Genomic DNA, 19,007 nt, shown 5'->3' with positions numbered 1-19,007 from the left:
GGCTAGGTTAGCCTACGTACGCGCGCGTACGTAGGCTAACCTAACCTAACTTAACCTAACCTAACTTAATCTAACCTAACCTAATCATACACCTAACTTTTTGCATGTCTCTCACCTAGCCTAAGCTAACCTAAGTGAAGCGTACGTGGGCTAACCTAACCTAACCTAACCTAACCTAAATTAATCTAGCCTAACCTAACCTAACCATACTCACCGGAAAAGGTTATGTGTCGTCTCTTTGTGTGTGTGTTGTCCCTGTGTGTTAGTCGTCTCTCTCTGTGTGTGTGTGCGCACGTAACCTCGTCTAATGTGAATTTCAACCATTCAGGCTGGTGGGCTAAGACCCCAATTCTGAGCTAGTGAATTTCCACCATTCAGGCTGGTGGACTATGACCCTAATTCTGAGCTAGTGAATTTCCACCATTCAGGCTGGTGGACTGAGACCCCAATTTTGAACTAGTGGATTTCCACCATTCAGGCTGGTGGACTATGACCCCAATTCTGAGCTAGTGAATTTCCACCGTTCAGGCTGGTGGACTGGGTCCCCAATACTGATCTGGTGGACTAAGACCCCAATTTTCCAACTCTTGCATTTCATGACAGAAATTCAAAATGAACTTCGAAAAATCAAGAGAATGTAACTGTGAGAAGGTAAAGCACAGCAAGTCACTACTGAAATATTCCAACTCTTGCATTTCACGATAGAAATTCAAAATGAAATTTGAAAAATTAAGACAATGTAACTGTGATATGGTAGTTTTCGTGTGTGTGCATAAGTTTTCGTGCGTGTGTGTGTGTAAGTTTTTGTGCGTGTGTGTAAGTTTTTGTGTGTGTGTAAGTTTTTGTGGGTGTGTGTAAGTTTTTGTGTGTGCGTATGTGTTCTTGTGTGGGTGTAAGTTTTTGTTTGTGTGTATTTTAGTTTTTGTGTGTGTGTGTTAGTTTTTGTGTGTGTGTGTGTGTGTGTGTGTGTATTAGTGTTTTTTATTAAGTTTTTGTGTGTGTGTGTGTGTAATTTTGAGCGTGTATGTGAAAGTTTTTGTGTGTGTGTGTGTAAGTTTGTGTGTGTCTCATATTTTGTGTGTGTAAGTTTTGACGTGTGTGTGTAAGTTTTTGTGTGTGTGTAAGTTTTGGCGTGTGTGTGTGAGTTTTCGTGTGTGTGTGTGTGTTTGTGTAAGTTTTGTGTGTGTGTGTGTGTGTGTGAGTTTTTGTGTGAATGTAAGTTTTTTTTTGCATGTAAGTTTTCGTGTGAATGTGTAAGTTTTTGTGTTTGTGTTTGTGTGTGTGTAAGTTTGTGTGTGTGTGTGTGTTTTAGTTTGTGTGTTTGTGTGTGTGTTTGTTTTGACGTGTGTGTGTAAGTTTTTCGTGTGTATGTGTGTGTAAGTTTTCGTGTGCATGTGTAAGTTTTTGTGTGTGTGTAAGTTTTGGCGTGTGTGTTTAAGTTTTCGTGTGTGTGTGTGTAAGTTTTTTGTGTGTGTGTTTGTGTAATTTTTTTTGTGTTTGTGTGTTTTTTTGTGTTAATGTGTAAGTTTGTGTGTATTTGTTTGTTTGTAGTTTTGTTTTTTGGGGTGTGTGTGTGTGTGTTGTCGTGTGTGTGTGTGTGTTAGTTTTGTGTGTGTGTGTGTGTGTGTAAGTTTTTGTGTGCATGTAAGTTTTTGTGTGCATGTAAGTTTTCGTGTGAATTTGTAAGTTTTTTTTTTTGTGTGTTTGTGTGAGTGTTAGTTTTTGTGTGCATAAGTTTTGGCGTGTGTGTGTTAGTTTTTGTGTGTGTGTGTGTAAGTTTGTGTGTGTGTGTGTGTGTGTAAGTTTGTGTGATTGTGTGTGTGAGTTTTTTTTTTTTTTCATTTGTTATTTTTTGTGTGAGTGTGTGTGTGTTTGTAAGTTTTTGTGTGTGTGTAAGTTTTTGTGTGTGTGTGTTAGTTTTAGTGTTTGTTTGTGTGTGTAATTTGTTTGCGTGGATGTGTGTATGTCAGTTTTTGTGTTCATGTAAGTTTTTGTGTGCTTGTTTGTTTTGGTGTGCTTGTTTTAGTTTGTGTGTGTGTGTGTTAGTTTTTGTGTGTGTGTGAGTGTAAGTTTGATAGTGTGTGAGTTAGTCTTGGTGTGTGTGTGTGTAATTTTTAATGTGTGTTTGTGTGTAAGTTTTTGTGTTTTTGTGTAATTTTTTTTGAGTGTGTGTAAGTTTCTGTGTGTGTTTAAGGTTTTGTGTCTTATAATGTGAATTTCAAACATTCAGTCTCGTTGACTAAGACACAAATTCTGAGATAGTGAATTTCCACCATTCGGGCTGGTGGACTAAGACCCTAATTCTGAGCTAGTGAATTTCCACCATTCAGGCTGGTGGACTGAGACCCCAATATTGAGCTAGTGGATTTCCACCATTCAGGCTGGTGGACTAAGACCCCAATTCTGAGCTAGTGAATTTCCACCGTTCAGGCTGGTTGACTGGGACCCTAATACTGAGCTGGTGGACTAAGACCCTAATTTTCCAACTCTTGCATTTCATGACAGAAATTCAAAATGAACAATTCTGAAATAGCAAACTAGTCATCCCAAACTATTGGTTTCAGACAACAAACACCAATGATGGACTAAGAATCCTAGCTCTGAAAAGTTCAAATAGCAAACTACACATCCCAAATCGTAATTTTCTGACAACACACACCTATGAAAGGCTATGAAACCTAGCTAATAAAAGCCGGAAATAGCAAATTAACCATCTCAAATCACAAGTTTCAGACAGCACATACCTATGAAAGACTAAGAAATCTAGATTAGAAAAGCCCGAAATAGTAATTTACATATCCCTAATCCTAGGTTTCAGACAACACTCACCTAAGAACGGCTAAGAAACTTAGCTCTGAAAAGTCAAAAATAGCAAACTAGTCATCCCAAACTATAGGATTCAGACAACAAACACTTATGAAAGGCTATGAAATTCAGATCAGAAAAGTCAAAAGTAGCAATCCACCCATCCCAAATCATAGGTTTCAGACAACACACACCTATGAAAGATTAAGAAATCCCACTCAGAAAAGCCCGAAATAGAACTGTACAAATCCCAAATCATAGGTTTCAGACATCATTCACCTACGAAATACTAGAAAACCTTAGCTCAGAACAGCCTGAAATAGCGAAACGACTCCTCCCAACCTAGAGGTTTCAGACAACACCCGCCTCTGACGGACTAAGAATAATAGCTCTGAAATGTTCAAATAGCAATATAGACATCCCAAATCATAAGTTTCAGACAACACACAGCTATGAACGGCTAAGAAATCTAGCTCAGAAAAGACAAAAATAGCAAACCACTCATCCCAATCATAGGTTTCAGTCAACACACACCAACGAAAGACTAAGAAACCTAGCTCAGAAAAGTCGAAAATAGCAAACTACTCATCCCAAACTATAGGTTTCAGACAACATTCACCTACGAAATACTAGAAAACCTTAGCTCAGAAAAGCCTGAAAGAGCAAACTACACATCCCAAATCATAATTTTCTGACAACACATAACTATGAAATGATAAGAAAACTAGATCAGAAAATTTGAAAATAGAAAAATACACATCACAAATCATATGTTTCAGACATCAAAAACCTATGAAATACTAAGAAATCAAACTCAGAAAAGCCCGAAATAGTAATTTACATATCCCAAATCATAAGTTTCAGACAGCATTCACCTACGAAATACTAAGAAACCTTAGCTCAGAAAAGTCTGAAATAGCCAACTACTCATCCCAAACTCGAAGTTTCAGACAACAAACACCTATGAGTGACTAAGAATCCTAGCTATGAAAAGTCCAAAAAGCAAACTATACCTCCCAAATCATAATTTTCTGAAAGGACACACCTATGAAAGGCTAAGAAATCTAGCTCAGAAAAGTCAGAAATAGCAAATTAACCATCCCATATCATAGGTTTTTTAGTCAACACACACCTACGAATGGCTAAGAAATCCTGCTCAGAAAAGTCAAAAAATAGCAACCCACACATCCCAAATCATAGGTTTCAGACACCACACACCTACGAAAGACTAAGAAATCCGGTGATGAAAAGTCAGAAAAGGAAATTACATAGCCCAAATCATAGGTTTCAGACATCACGCGCCTATGAAAGACTAAGAAATCTAACTCAGAAAAGCCCGAAATAGTAATTTACCTATCCCAAATCATAAGTTTCAGACAACATTCACCTACGAAATACTAAGAAACCTTAGCTCAGAAAAGTCTGAAATAGCCAACTACTCATCCCAAACTCGAAGTTTCAGACAACAAACACCTATGAGTGACTAAGAATCCTAGCTCTGAAAAGTCCAAAAAGCAAACTATACCTCCCAAATCATAATTTTCTGAAAGGACACACCTATGAAAGGCTAAGAAATCTAGCTCAGAAAAGTCAAAAAATATCAACCCACACACCCCCAAATCATAGGTTTCAGACATCACACACCTAAGAAAGACTAAGAAATCCGGTTATAAAAAGTCAGAAATAGCAACTCACACATCCCAAATCATAGATTTCAGACACCACACACCTATGAACGGCTAAGAAACCTAGCTCAGAAAAGTCAGAAATAGCAAATTACATATCCCAAATCATAGGTTTCAGACAACAAACACCTATGAAAGGCTAAGAAATCCAGCTCAGAAAGGTCAAAAGTAGCAATCCATCCACCCCAAACAATAGGTTTCAGACAACAAACACCTATGAAAGGCTAAGAAATCCAGCTCAGAAAAGTCAAAAGTAGCAATCCACCCATCCCAAATCATAGGTTTCATAGAACACACGCCTATGAAAGACTAAGAAATCCAGCTCAAAAAAGTCAAAAATAGCAAACTACATACCCCAAATCATCGGTTTCAGTCAACACACACCAACGAAAGACTAAGAAACCTAGCTCAGAAAAGTCAAAAATAGCAAACTATTCATTCCAAACTATTGGTTTCAGACAACATTCACCTACGAAATACTAGAAAACCTTAGCTCAGAAAAGCCTGAAATAGCAAACTATACATCCCAAATCATAATTTTCTGACAACGCATACCTATGAAAGGCTAAGAAATCCAGCTCAGAAAAGTCGAAAATAGCAAACTACACACCCCAAATCATAGGTTTCAGACACCACACACCTATGAAAGACTAAGAAATCCAACTCAGAAAAGTCAAAAATAACAAACTACACATCCCAAATCATAAGTTTCACTCAACACACATCAACGAAAGGCTAAGAAACCTAGCTCATAAAAGCCTGAAATAGCAAACTACTCATCCCAAACTATTGGTTTCAGACAACATTCACCTAGGAAATACTAGGAAACCTTAGCTCAGAAAAGCCTGAAGTAGCAAACTACACATCCCAACTCAGCGGTTTCAGACAACACACATCCACGAAAGACGGGTGCTCGGGGAGAGCCAATGAGGGTCTGTGGGTCCCTTGTGGTTCGGTGGTCCTTTGGGAGCTCGGGGGGACCTTTGGGAACCGATGGATGGGCTGGGGGGGTCCGGTGAGGGCAGTTGGGGGTCTGGGTAGGCCTTTGGGGCGCCGGGAGGGTCTTTGGGTGCCTGGGGAACATTTGGCGACCGGTGGAGGGCCTTTGGGACCCCGTTGGTCCTTTGGGAGCTCGATGTGCCTTTGGGGGGCCCGGGGATGGCATTTGGGGGTCTCGGTGGGCCTTTGGGGTGCCGGTGGCCCTTTGGGAGCTTGGGGGGCCTTTGAGTGTCCGGGGGACAGTTGGGAGCCTGGGGGACATTTGGGGACCGGTGAGGCCTTTGGGAGCTTGGGGGGCTTTTGAGGACCGGGGGCTTCCTTCGGGGTTGGGGTAGGAGGATTGGAACCCTTTGGGGTTGGGTTAGAGGACCTCACAACACTGTTCAAATGAAACTTGTGTATTATAACAACCACACTCAAAACCTCTTCCAAAATCTCTTCAAAAATCTTCTTTTAAAATGTCTCTATCTGTTTCGCCGAAATAGTTCCATAGCCTGTCTAAAACGGTTTCGTCCAAATAATCCCTAAACATAAATTCAGCGTGTTCCTTTGTTATTGGCATCTCTGCGCTAACGCATTTCAAATTAATAAGAAACCTTTTCGCGCGCTAAAACAATTCATCGCTAAGATGTTTCTTGCCTAATTGTTTCCATGGCCTTTGGTTATTAATATCCTTTGGAGTTCGACCAAAACAGTTGTTCCCGAGGCAAAGACATTAATGATTTGGATCTATTCCTGGAGAAATGTTTCTAGGGCGAAAATTTTTAAAGTCTGACAGATGATGTCATTGATTGATTGATCTGTCAAGAAAGGGGAAATTAATTTGTTGTTTCTAAGGGGAATTATTGATTCACGATAGGTGAATTGAGGTCGACAGCACAGGTGTTCCAAAGTCTGGGTTTTTGTTGTTGTAAGTGCACGCTCTCAGTAAATGTCAATGTCATTGTTGGTGTTGTGAAATATAGGTCATTGACCCCATTAACAACGTGTTCTCCATAATGAGTCCATGCCCATATTTGGTGCCCCTTCAGTATTCTATTCCCATATATGGACCATAAACCACGTGGTTCCTACCGGTGTTGTAAGTGCACGCTCTCAGTGAATGTCAAGGTCGATGTTGTTGTCGTTGACACACTTTGATTACGCAATCAATTTAGGTCATTGACCCCATTAACCACGTGTTCTCCCTAGGGAGGCTATGCCCTTATAAGGAGCCCCCGTCAGTATTCTATGCCCATATAAGGAGCCCCCGTGGGAGTCGGACCCCCTCCTCTACTTCTATCAAGAGAAATAAAGAAAAAAAAGAAGGTCTTAAAAGCCGCGATAATTCGTCAAATTCGCAATTTAAAGCAGTAAAAGGGGAATATGTTACATTTATCTGACCAAAAATGGAAATAGACAGGCTTATCAAAATATCAGTTTACATTTTTCAATGCAAGACCTCTGTGGGAGGAGGGGGTGGGCTAAAATGGCCTTCGTTCGGGCCATCACTTAGGCCTTCGGCCCTCGCGAATGCTACTCCAGATGTCGCAAATTGATAACGTCATAATTAGCGTTTCTGCATATTCTGTTTCCCTTCGTCTTTCCCCAACTTTGCAGATTCCTGCTTTGTTGTCTGTAATAATTGCATACATATCTTCTAAAGGCATCTTTATGGGTCTTGCAATTATTAGAACTCTTCGTTCAGTGTTAATCCTTGTATTTTTTTTTTCAATCATAGTTTTGTCTTGGGAAGAACTGGAACGAAGAAACCGTAAGACATTAATATTTTTGTATTCTAAATTTTACTTAAGAATTTTATTTTGTGATATTTTCAGTTCTATTAAGTTTAAGTAAAGAAAACAGGCATCGTAACTTTTGAGTTACGCGATCTATAGCATCAAGTCATAGCATCGTATGTTATCTCACTCCGCATTGTTCTTTTGTTTTGTAAGATATCAATTATTATATTAATGTGAACCTAAAATCGAAGTGTGAGAGAGTTTTTCCTTCCCAGATCTTACAATTCTTTTGAATAGCCATCACATTGTTATTTGCTATTTTGTTTTTAGGGAATGACTGTCATGATGCTTTTGCAGAATTCTTTTTTAAATGTGCAGAGCATCCTTATGTGAGTGAAAACGACAGGTCTCTTGTTTTGCCGCTTTTAAGGACAAATACGAAAGATGTGTCTTGTTTAGCTTGTACTGAGATAAGGTAAATAATCCATTAAATATCAGATAAGTATGTCACTATTATATTCAAAAATATGAAAGAAAGCTTGATTTGACACAGATGTGTGTGCAGTGAGGGAAGGGACATTGCATTTGGCTCTACCCCCCAAAATATTAAAACTTCTTATATTTAAAAAATAACTTCACAAAGTTTTAATGTATTTTACATGTTTTTATCGAAATCCCCCGCTCCCCCACTCAGAAAGAATCTGAGTATCCATTCTATACTATGCCCTCCGTCTGTATCAACGCACTAGCGCTGATTCTGTTATTAGCAAAGTGCGCTTGGTTTCATTTTTTCCCTTGGCTTCTTCATTTGGAAGGGATCGTAAAAAAAATTGGAAGGGGCTTTTTGGATTGGAAGCTGAGATTTCTAGAGCCCTTTGTTAAGGGTTGGATGTCATTGCAGGGTGACTGGTCTGCTTTTTCTACAACCCTACTGTTGCCACCCACGGCATCGCCCCAAAATTTCTAGATATTCATTTTTTCTCAGAATAGTTGTAATATCTGGTTAATATGCCTTCAGGGATGGCAGGCCAACACAGCTCCCGGAACTTAAGTCGTATATATATAACAGACACGTTTGATTTTGGATGTCCTATCGGCTGAATACCTTCAGGCATTCTTTCCCAGGTCTAAGAGAGCCTCATGTTTTTCTTAGCAGATGACGGTTTGAAGGGGCCCAAAAATCAAAGGCAACGCTATAGCGTTGCCTATAGTAAAAGCCATACTGCTCCAATGTTTTATTTTTTTTTTCTAGAGGCATTTCATATGGAAGGAGTCATCGTAAAAACTTCAAAGGTGGCTAATTTAATTGGAAATTGAGAGCTCTAGTGCTCTTTTTAAGGGTCAAAAGTGATTGGAAGGCAACGAACACCCCTTCCACGCTCACCATCTCTCCAAACACATTAACATTTTGAGATAGCCATTTTCTTCTACGTAGTTGATTTCCAGATAGAAATTATGTTTTTGAGGAGGACACTCCCCCACAGTTCTCAGGGCAAGGGCTGTAAGTTATACTCTTGGGGCATATAAGCTCTTTGTAGAAAGACATGTCCTATAAACTTAAAAAGAGGCTCATTGGATTGGAAAGTCAAAAGACTATTGCCCTTTGTAATAGTTAACAGTGATAGAAGGGTAACTAGCCCCCTACACGCTCCTAACAGTCCACAAAAACTATTCAATCAAAACATTTAGATAACCATTTTGATCAACGTAGTTGAAAATTCTGGAAATTAGGGCTTTGAGGATGACAACCCCCCCACAGCCCTCAGGGCAAGGGTTGTAAGTTTTGTCCTGGAGGCATATGAGGTTCTTATTTGTCGTAGAAACTTCAAAAAGGGCTTATTCTATAGGAAATTCAAATGGCTAGTGCCATTTTTAATAGTCGAAAGTGATTGGAAGGCAACAAAAGCCCATTCCATGCGCACCATTTCCCCAAACAAATTCAATCAAAATTTTGGGATAGTCATTTTGTTCAACGCAGTTGAAAGTTCTGGAGATTAGATCTTTGAGCAGGACACTCCCCCCAAGGTCTTCAGTGAAAGGGTTATAAGTTATGCCCAGGAGGCATATATGGTTCTTATGGAAGGAATGCTCGTATAAACTTCAGAGTGGGCTCATTTGATTGGAAATTTAAAGTTCTAGTTCACTTTTTAAGCATCAAAATATATTGGAGGGTAACCAGCCCCCCCCCCCCCCACACCTTTTTTTTCAAATGAATCCGATGGAAATTTTTAGATAGCAACTTTTTTAAAAATAGTTCAAAGCTCAGATAACAAAAACCCCGGTGTCGACACAACCCCCCAGGGCCGAAAGTAGGCGATGTAAGTTATGCCCCTAGGGCATATATGGTTCTTATGGAAGGGATGCTCGTAAAAACTTCAGAGAGGACTAATTTGATTGGAAATTGAAAGCTCTAGTTCAGTTTTTGAAAGTAAAAAGAGATTTGAGGGCAACTAACCCCCCCCCAAGTCCCTCTTTTCCCGAATGCATCCGATAAAAATTTGAGATAGTCATTAAGTTAAAAATTTAAAGAGCCAGATAAAGAAACTCAGGTGTCAACACAACCCCCCAGGGCCCAGGGGCAGGCGTTATAAGTCATGCCCTGGGGCATCTATGGTTCTTATGAAAGGGATACTTGTATAAACTTCAGAGAGCATTTGATTGGAAATTGAAAGTTCGAGTTCACTGTTTAATAGTCAAAAGAGATCCAGGGCAATAAGCCCCCCCCCTCCCCCCGCCTTCTTTTTCCAAACCCGTCTGATGAAAATTTTGAGATAGACGTTTTGTTAAAAAAAATTAGTTCAAAGGTCGGATAAGGAAAACTCCGGTATCAATGGAGCCTCCCAGGGCCCGGGAGAAGGCGTTCTAAGCTATCCCTTAAGGGCATGTATGGTTCTTATGAAAGGGATGCTCGTATAAACTTCATAGAGGGCTCATTTGATTGGAAATTGAAATTTCTAGTTCACTTTTTAAGAATCAAGAGATTTAAGGGCAACTATCTCCCCCAACCCCACGCCCTTTTTTCCCCAAACCCATCCGCTACAAATTTTGAGATAGCCAGTTTTTCAAAAATTGTTCAAAATTAGATAACAAAAACTGTGGTGTCAACACAAACCCCCTAGGGCCCAGAAGGTAGGCATTCCTGGGGGCGTGTATGGTTCTTATGAAAGGGATGCTCGTATAAACTTCAGAGAGGGCTCATTTGATTGGAAATTGAAAGTTCTAGTTCACTTTTTAAGAGTCAAAAGATATCCGAGGGCAACTAGCCCCCCCCCTCCCCCCCCCCTCCCACAGACGCCTTTTTTCCCCAAGCCTATCCGATAAAACTTAAAAAAAAACATTTCATTAAAAATAATTCAAAGGTCAGATAAGAAAATCTCCTGTGTCGACGCAACCCCCCATGGTCCGGAGGCAGGCGTTTTAAGTAATGTTTTGGGGGCATATATCGTTTTTATGGAAGGGATGCTTGCATAAAATTCTGAGATGCTTCTTTTGATTAGAAGTTGAAAGTTCTCGCTCCCTTTTTAAGAGTCAAAAGAGATTGGAGGACAACTAGCCCCCCCCCCCCCACTATCTAAATGCATCAGATAAAAATTTTGAGATAGACTTTTTGTTTAATATAGTTCAAAGTTCAGATAACAAACACTCTGGAGTTGACACAGCCCCCCAGGGCCCGAGGGTAGGCGTTGTAAGTTGTGCCTTGGGGGCATATATGGTTGTTGTGGAACGGATGCTCGCATAAACTTCATAGAGGGCTCATTTGATTGGAAATTGGAAGTTTTGATTCAATTTTTAAGAGTAAAAAGCATCGGAGAGCAGCTAGCCTCCCCGCACACTCCATTTATTTTTTTCCTAGACGCACTTCATATAGAAAGGGTCGTCGTATAAACTTCAAAGGGGGCAACCTTTTCTCTCTTTGATATTGTTACGTTGATACCAGTTTTGATACTTTTACATCAAGATTTGATTTTTTTTTTTAAAGGGTTTAATTTTGAAATAAGGAATTTTTAAAAACTTGAAACTTTTTGCAATCAAAAACAAGCAAAAATTAATTAAAAAAAAATTCCGAAAAATAAGTTTTTCAAAGAAAAGTAAAGGACATTTTAAACTTAAGCTCAGCAGATACAAATAACTTTTAAAATTCAAACTCAAAACGGTCAGAAATTACAATGAAAGAATAAATAAAACCCAAAATGAACAGAAATTAAATAAACAATCATAGGAAAAAACATACAACAAGCAATAATATAAATGAATAAATAGATCTTAAAGTGAGTAATGATTAGATTGAATATGAAAATCAAGCTTAAAACGAAAAAAAATATTGCTATTGAAGTATAAATGAAACTTAAAACGAACAGAAATTAAATAAACAATGAATGCAAACAAACATACAAAAGTTGTTAATGTAAATGAATAAATAAATCTTACAACAAATGAAACTTTAATTGAATGTGCAAATCAAGCTTGAAACAAACAAAAGTCCCTGCAAACATGAGTTTGGGTATCGCCTCCTTCTCTCACTGTAGAAGTCTAAAACCTACTGCGTCATTGGCTCTTTATTGAAAACTATATGCGTCTTGAACAGTCTTGGAAAGTATAAACAACATCAAATTGAATGTTTGTGATATAATGATATCAAGTGTTGAAAGATCCATCAATTCAAGAATTTATTTCACTGTAATTTTATTTTTATTTTCAATGCTGTAAGAACTGGAAAAGAAAATATTTGTAATATAATCCGTTTTTAGTGAAGCACCAATGGCGCAGTAGGCTTTTGTTTTTTATTTACAGTCAAGAAAGGGGGCAGTATCCAGGTTTTTGTTTGTATTGAAACTAAATTCGTCTAGAACAAACTAAGAAAGTGCTAATAAATTATAATTGCTGAAAGCTCATCAGTTCAAAATTTCACTATAATTTTAATGTTTATTTTCAATACTAAGTACAAAATAAATTTTTTATAATAAAATTGGTTCCATTTTAATGGCTCATTTGAAACTTTTTTTTCATATCTAATCGCTTTTTTTATAAATTTGACACGCCATCATAAAGTGCCGTAGGCCGCTCAAAAACTGCAATTTGGGTGTTAATTCTGGAGGGCAAAAGTAATAGTCTTTCATTACTGAAAACTATATGCGTCTTGGACACTCTTGGAAAGTATTCACAACATCAAGTTGAATATCTAATATATAATGATATTAGCTGTTGAAAGATCCATCAGTTCAATAATTTATTTCACTCTAATTTCATTTTTATTTTCAATGCTGCAAGAACTGGAAAAGAAAATATTTGTAAATATAATTCGTTTTCAGTGAAGCGCCAATGACGCAGTAGGCTTTTGGTTTTTATTTACAGTTAAGGAAGGGGGCAGTATCCAAACTCTTGTTTGTAGTCCGACTATATTCGTCTTTAACAACTTTAGAAATAACTAATAAATTAAACTCAATATTTGATCCATAATGATATCAATTGCTGAAATCTAATCAGTTCAAAACTTTAGTATAGTTTTAATGCTTGTTTTCAATGTTAAGTACAAAAGAACATTTTTGTAATAAAACTGGTTTTCAGTAAAGTGCCAATGACGCAGTAGGTTTTAGACTTTTACAATGATAAAAAGAGGTGATACCCAAACTCTTGTTTGTAGTGATTTTTGTTTGTTTCAAGCTTGATCTGCATATTCAATTTTAGTTTCACTCGTTTTAAGGTTTATTTATTCATTTACATTAATATCTATTGTATGTTTGTTTGTATTGATTGTTTATTTAATTTCTGTTCGTTTTAAGTTTCATTTTGGTTTTCATATTCAATCTAAGCATTACTCGCTTTAAGATCTATTTATTCATTTATATTATTACTTGCTGTATGTTTTTTCCTATGATTGTTTATTTAATTTCTGTTCGTTTTGGTTTTCATTTATTCTTTAATAATAATTTCTGGTTGATTTTGAGTTTGAATTTTAACAGGTATTTATATCTGCTGAGTTTAAATTTAAAATGGCCATTACTTTTCTTTGGAAAACTTATTTTTCGGAAAGTTTTTTTAAATCAATTACAGAAAAGGTTCGTGTCTGTGCTCAGTATGAAACTTAAAGCCGTAAGCCCTTGCCAAGGAGATTCTAATGCACAGGGAAAAAAGAAAATCCAGTTTGGGGGTATAGACCCCCTAAGGAGCCAAAATTGTTTTGCCATCCACTCGAAACTTAAGTAGAAGTGACCCTATTGATCCGAACAGCACACCATATATGGGCATAGAGTCATTAGGGAGAACACGTGGTTAATGGGGTCAATGACCTCTTTTTCCAAGGTCGATGTTGTTGTTGTTGTAAGTGCACGCTCGAGGCGAATGTCATGGTGTCCAGAAATAGGAAACAGCATTTGATGTTGTTGTTGTTTTGGGCAAGTGCAAGCTCTCAGCGAATGTCATGGTGTCCAGAAATAGGAAACAGTATTTGTTGTTGTTGTTGTTTTGGCCAAGTGCACGCTCTCAGCGAATGTCAAGGTGTCCAGAAATAGGAAACAGCATTTGATGTTGTTGTTGTTTTGGACATGTACATGCTCGAGGCGTATGTTAAGAGTTTCCAGAAATAGGAAACAGTTAGATCACGTGTTTCCTTCTCAGCCAATCAGCGAGTCGGATACATCCCCCGTCTCAGCCAATCAGAGACCTGCTTACATATAATTCTCCCCGTTACATAACAATTCGCCTTGAGATGTCGTATTTAACGGGCATGCAATGTGATTAAATTATCAGAAAGTATTTTGACATAGTGTAAACATCTAGAATGGATAATATTGATGAATTAGAAGCCTTGGCAACTACAATTTACCGTGTAAGTTCCGTTTTAGTACATTTTCAAATAAAATTATTTTCCTTGGACATCCTCCAGTATATTCAGCTAAAACGTAAATATATTCCCTTACCCCAAACCCCCCCCCCACCCCCAAACCATACAAACATCATTATAATCAATGGAAAACATAAAATATATTCTTTTTACCCTAACCCCCTCCCACCATTGTTTTACAACCCCAAATTCTCGCAAAAAGAAATAATTATCCTTTCGTTAAATTTTGGCCTTTCTCAATTGTAATCTTTTCTTTAACTGAGAAATCCATCGCTCTCTTGTTATTAGCCCGCTATGATTTGACACAAGACTCCAATGTGAGGCCTATAATTATCTGTCACCCTTTTCCAGTGTGTTCACGCTATCGGTCTAGTCAAAGGGTTTTGTTTTGGCTGTCAAATTAAAACAGTTTTAAGCAAAAATAGATTGCTGTATATCAAGCTTGTAGTTTCGTAACTTTGTATTTGTACAAGAGCTGTTTACATAAATTGTTGTAAAATTAATTTTAACAATATATTTAGAACATGCTTAGACAGGGCAGCGGCGGAAAGACCGTGCTTCTAACCGCTTCTATGTAAGGAAATTATGGTAAGTGAGAGGGCAATGCCTTCAATTCTACCACCATCAGTGTAAAATGAAAACAAACTATTTCTTCGCATTAAAAGTAAGGGCCTTGTATTTGTCAGAGAGCTGGTGAAAGAGATTATTTTTAAATTAAGTTTAACAGTATATTTAGAACATTATGTGAAACGTCGGAGGGGGTAATACATTACTTCTACCAGCTTCGTTGTAAGTAAATTATGTAAAGGTGGAGCTTAATGCATTCAATTCTACCGCCATCAGTGTAAAATGAAAACAAACTATTTCTTCGCATTAAAAGTAAGGGTCTTGGACTTGTCAGAGAGCATGTTAAATAGATTATTTTCAAATTAAGTTTAACAATATATTTAGAGAATTATGTGAAAGGGGGAAGGGGGCAATACAGTGCTTCTAACAGCTTTCGTGTAAGTAAATTATGTAAAGGGGGAGGGCAATGCCTTCAATTCTAACGCCATCAGTCTAAAATGAAAACAAACAGTGCAGGGCTAGAAAAGTCTTTGGGAGTTGCATGAAGCTAATATTATATATAAATTGAATAGCATTTTAACCTATGTTTGCAAAATATAGGCCTACAGGTCGATGGGTTAACGATCTAATTTAAAGCCTATAGACCGGAAAATTTAAAATTTTTCTAAATGGTAAAAATAGAAACAATGATTCATATCCTATGGCTATAGACTACTGATTGTCTAATAAAAACGTTTGATTTCTAAGCTTAATATATTTCTCGAGAAATTTTTAATTTTTGCTATACTGAAAAGACATAAATAGTTTTCTAAACAAAATTATATGGATGAGGGTACCAACTTTCCTTCTGTAAAAAGGAACAAATTATTTGATACTAATTTTTTCTCTTCTTTTTAAGGCCAATTGTGAAGAATGCGTGCCCCCTCCTTCCAAGAAAGCCAGAGAGGGTGAGGCAGCCCCATCAGTGCCAGCCCCAATGCAGCCTGGCAGAAAACTTAAGAGAGAGTGGGCGGATAACTACAATGCCAAAGCTACGCAAGATCGTGAAATAGCCGGCCCAGCCGCGCAAGAACATAGCGCTGCCGCCCCGCCCCCCCTCCAACACCCACTACCAGGTCCTTCGGGGGCCCCACCCCCCACCACTGATGCAAATGTAAGCATTTTTTACTACCGATCTATTTCTTCCAATTTTTAGTCCTTTTTAATCCCAATATAAACTTATCTCTGTGAGATATTAACCCCTATTACATATCTAAATGTAATTTTTTTGCAAAGAAACCGCTCTTTTTCTAATCTTTGCTATCGCTTCGCTTTCTCATAATAATATTTTTAGCTAATTTTCTAGTTTACTGTTAGAGAACCTTTTTATCACAAAATGCTATTTTTCTAATCTTTATTATTTTCTCTATTGCTATCACATATATTTTTAGGTACCTTTGAAACACCGACTGCTCTTTTTCACCTAATTTTGAGAGAGATTATCCCATCTGTCACATATTGTCGTTCTAATTTAAACTGAATATTTCTATCGTGCCATGTTTCGCTCTTACATAGAATATAGAACTCCAATGTCCTAAATATTAATTTTACCGACAATTAGTTCTCCGCTATCTCAGAAAACAGAGAATTACACAAAGATCATTGAAACATTGATTGACTAAAACCACTAGTGTAAAACAAAACAGGAAAAGGAGATGCAAAAATTATTTATGGCCTAGCGCTGGGAGAATCATGTCAAAAAATAGTGCTATAATGCCCAAGAAGTGTGGGGACAGTGACTTGTCGATTCTCAACATTTTGAAGTTCAAACTCGTTCATCTAACCTATTTAATTAAACTCATGTGTTTACCGATCCTGTATGGAATTAGAAATATTTCAACTTTTTTGGGGCATTATGTAAATGATCGGGAGCCGCGGAGCCCGGAATGCGCCAGTGGGTCCGGGAAGCGCTGTGGGGCAAGGTTAGGGAAGCGCCGGGGGAAGCGCCGCGGGCCCGAGAAGCATCGCGGGAAGCGCTTCTATGTCATATCTTAGATTATCTTCAGTTGAATTAACCAAATGTTATTAAGCAATAATTCAAATTTTTACAGTAGTGATGATTTGAATACTTTGAAAATAAGCTATTTTTCATTTACAGAGTGCTCTGGTCCCATACTCATCAGTTTCCCCCGGTACGCAATTTTGATAATGAGGAGATGAATATACGGAGCCCAGGAACAATTCAATTTGTGATAATAGAACTGACGTACCTGTTAAGATTGATGAGTGTTTTGATGAGTTTATGTTTTATGTAGACAATGGCGCAAATGGGCTGGTAGACTTGAGCCAAAATACCCTACAGCCTTTAAACGAATTAACTGGGAACCCTTCTCCTCCTCCTCCTCCAGCCTTCGATACCCTAACTATTCCACTTTAAACAACTGAAGTGGAACATACCCCAAATATTGTTGAACAACTTGGGGGAGGAGGTACATCTTTCCCCGATTTTCAATTATCCAACACAATTTTAAATAATATAGTTGTTTTCACTGCAACGTTTGGGGATCCTTTTAATACACTTATGGGGGGAAATTTTGTTTTTGACCCTGTAGAAATTGTGCATGCCTATGTAGACAAAATTCGTGCACTTCCGGAGAATCAAATTCAGTTGTGGGGGGGGTAGGGATTCAATTAAGGTTTCCATTGTTTTAAAAGTTTTCTATTTAAATGAGGGAAAAAGTGAAGTTTATTATCATTATATACATTCCGAGATGCGTTTGGTTTATTCGAATTTGGAAAATTTTGGGGGTGCTTTCATTGATTGGGTAGATCATATTATAACGCATCTTGAGAACTTTAATGAAAATGGGAGTGGATCTCTAGTTCTTTTTGTTTAAAATTTAAGTGTAAATATTTTTAAATTTAAGAAAGATTTTATTTTAAGAGTGGGTAGGGAAAGGGCAGTAGTTTTAAATTATAATCCAGATCTAGAAGGTTGTAATGGTGTCCAGCGGATCTGTTTTGAAACAGATCAAAAGTGTTTCAGATATGCTTTCTCCATATCAGCATTCGAGCCTCCAGTTCGGGACGCTACCAAGACAAATTTAGACAATTGGGCTATACATGGGAAGGACGGGTCCGATTTCCCCATTGTATATTTCTCATACTTTGAAGGAAAATACCCAGTAACGCTACGATCTATTGACATATTTGAAAGGGCTAATGCCCATTTAAATATTGGCGTTACTGTGGTACAGTACGAAACAGAATTTGAAGATGGAACTCGCTCTAAAAAGAAGGGGGTGGTATTCCCTGTAAGGGGTCCCTCAGTTGATTTGGTTAAACACTGGGTTTGGTTGCTTTACACGCCGCCTAGTCAACCGAATACAATCGGGCATTTTAATCCGATCACTGACATCAGTAGACTTCTGGGGGAGGGTAAGAAACAGAGTGCCCGTTTCTACTGTCCAACATGCTTCTCTAGATTTTGGACTGAACTAAAGTTGCGGGATCATATGAGGCATTGTAGCCGGCATGGCTATCAGACAGTGGAAACAGTTTCAGGGGATAGGGCCATTCTACGATTCTAAAATTTCCAAAACACCCTTCTCCAGTGCAACAAAATATCTTTGGACTGTGAAGCTAAGCTGGTGGAAGTGAACGATCCCAAATATCCAAACCGAGTCAAAGGACACCAGGATAGTGCAGTGTCCTACGCTCACATACAAAGAGATAGTTCTAACAACATGCGGTTGTTAGAAATAGTAGAAACATTGGATGAGGGGCCCGATTGCATGGACAAGACATTGACTAAACTAATTGGCACGGATCATGGCGCTATTTCTCGCTTTAGAAAGACTCATTATCCAATGGTGCTGGCCGAAGCGACTCTCCTCTATAGAAAACATAAAACAATAGTTGGTGGAGGGAAGGGGGAGTTGCTAGAGGGTTATAAAGGGGCACAAGGGAAAAGAGGGGGGAGGGGGACATTCCGAGACGCTAATCACTTGTGGCAGGAAATATCCTCGGGGGGTAGTAATTTTAGGGGGGTTGCACATCAATCGTGTAATTTAAATGTTAGCCAGCAGTTTTTTATCCCTGTTTTTATTCATAATTCCAATTATGATTTAAAATTTATTTTACCGATACTGGCACGTATGCATAGGGAGGGAGGGGGAGTAGATTGTCCATGGGTAAATAGTTCATTTACCTATAACATAATTCCCAAATCAGCTGAGAAGTTGCTGCTTCTCGAACTGAAATGGCAGGCAGTGGATAAAGAGCATATGTGCTGGAATAAAATCAGGTTTTTAGATTCCTTTAGTTTTTTCCCCAAGGCATTGAGTCAATTGATTCAAGTGCAAAAAAGCGACAACTTTGATAGCTTTCCCTTGCTTAAACAGCGCTTTC

At 38.1% G+C, this 19,007-nt stretch overlaps 1 protein-coding gene across 1 annotated transcript in view; it reads left to right on the top strand.

Annotated features, from left to right (window-relative positions):
- The window catches only part of park (E3 ubiquitin-protein ligase parkin), an 88,428-nt gene that overhangs the window by 34,889 nt on the left and 34,532 nt on the right, over nt 1-19,007 (top strand). Inside the window, exon 4 of the mRNA XM_089108113.1 lies at nt 7,541-7,685. Within this exon, the coding sequence (XP_088964239.1) occupies nt 7,541-7,685 (145 nt within the window). The remainder of the gene's footprint in view (nt 1-7,540; nt 7,686-19,007) is intronic.

Source organism: Artemia sp. Qi Xiang Cuo, chromosome 2 (assembly GCF_049724085.1).
Source record: "Artemia sp. Qi Xiang Cuo chromosome 2, ASM4972408v1, whole genome shotgun sequence".
NCBI lineage: Eukaryota > Metazoa > Arthropoda > Branchiopoda > Anostraca > Artemiidae > Artemia > Artemia sp. Qi Xiang Cuo.
This window is presented reverse-complemented; position numbering and strand designations above follow the sequence as displayed.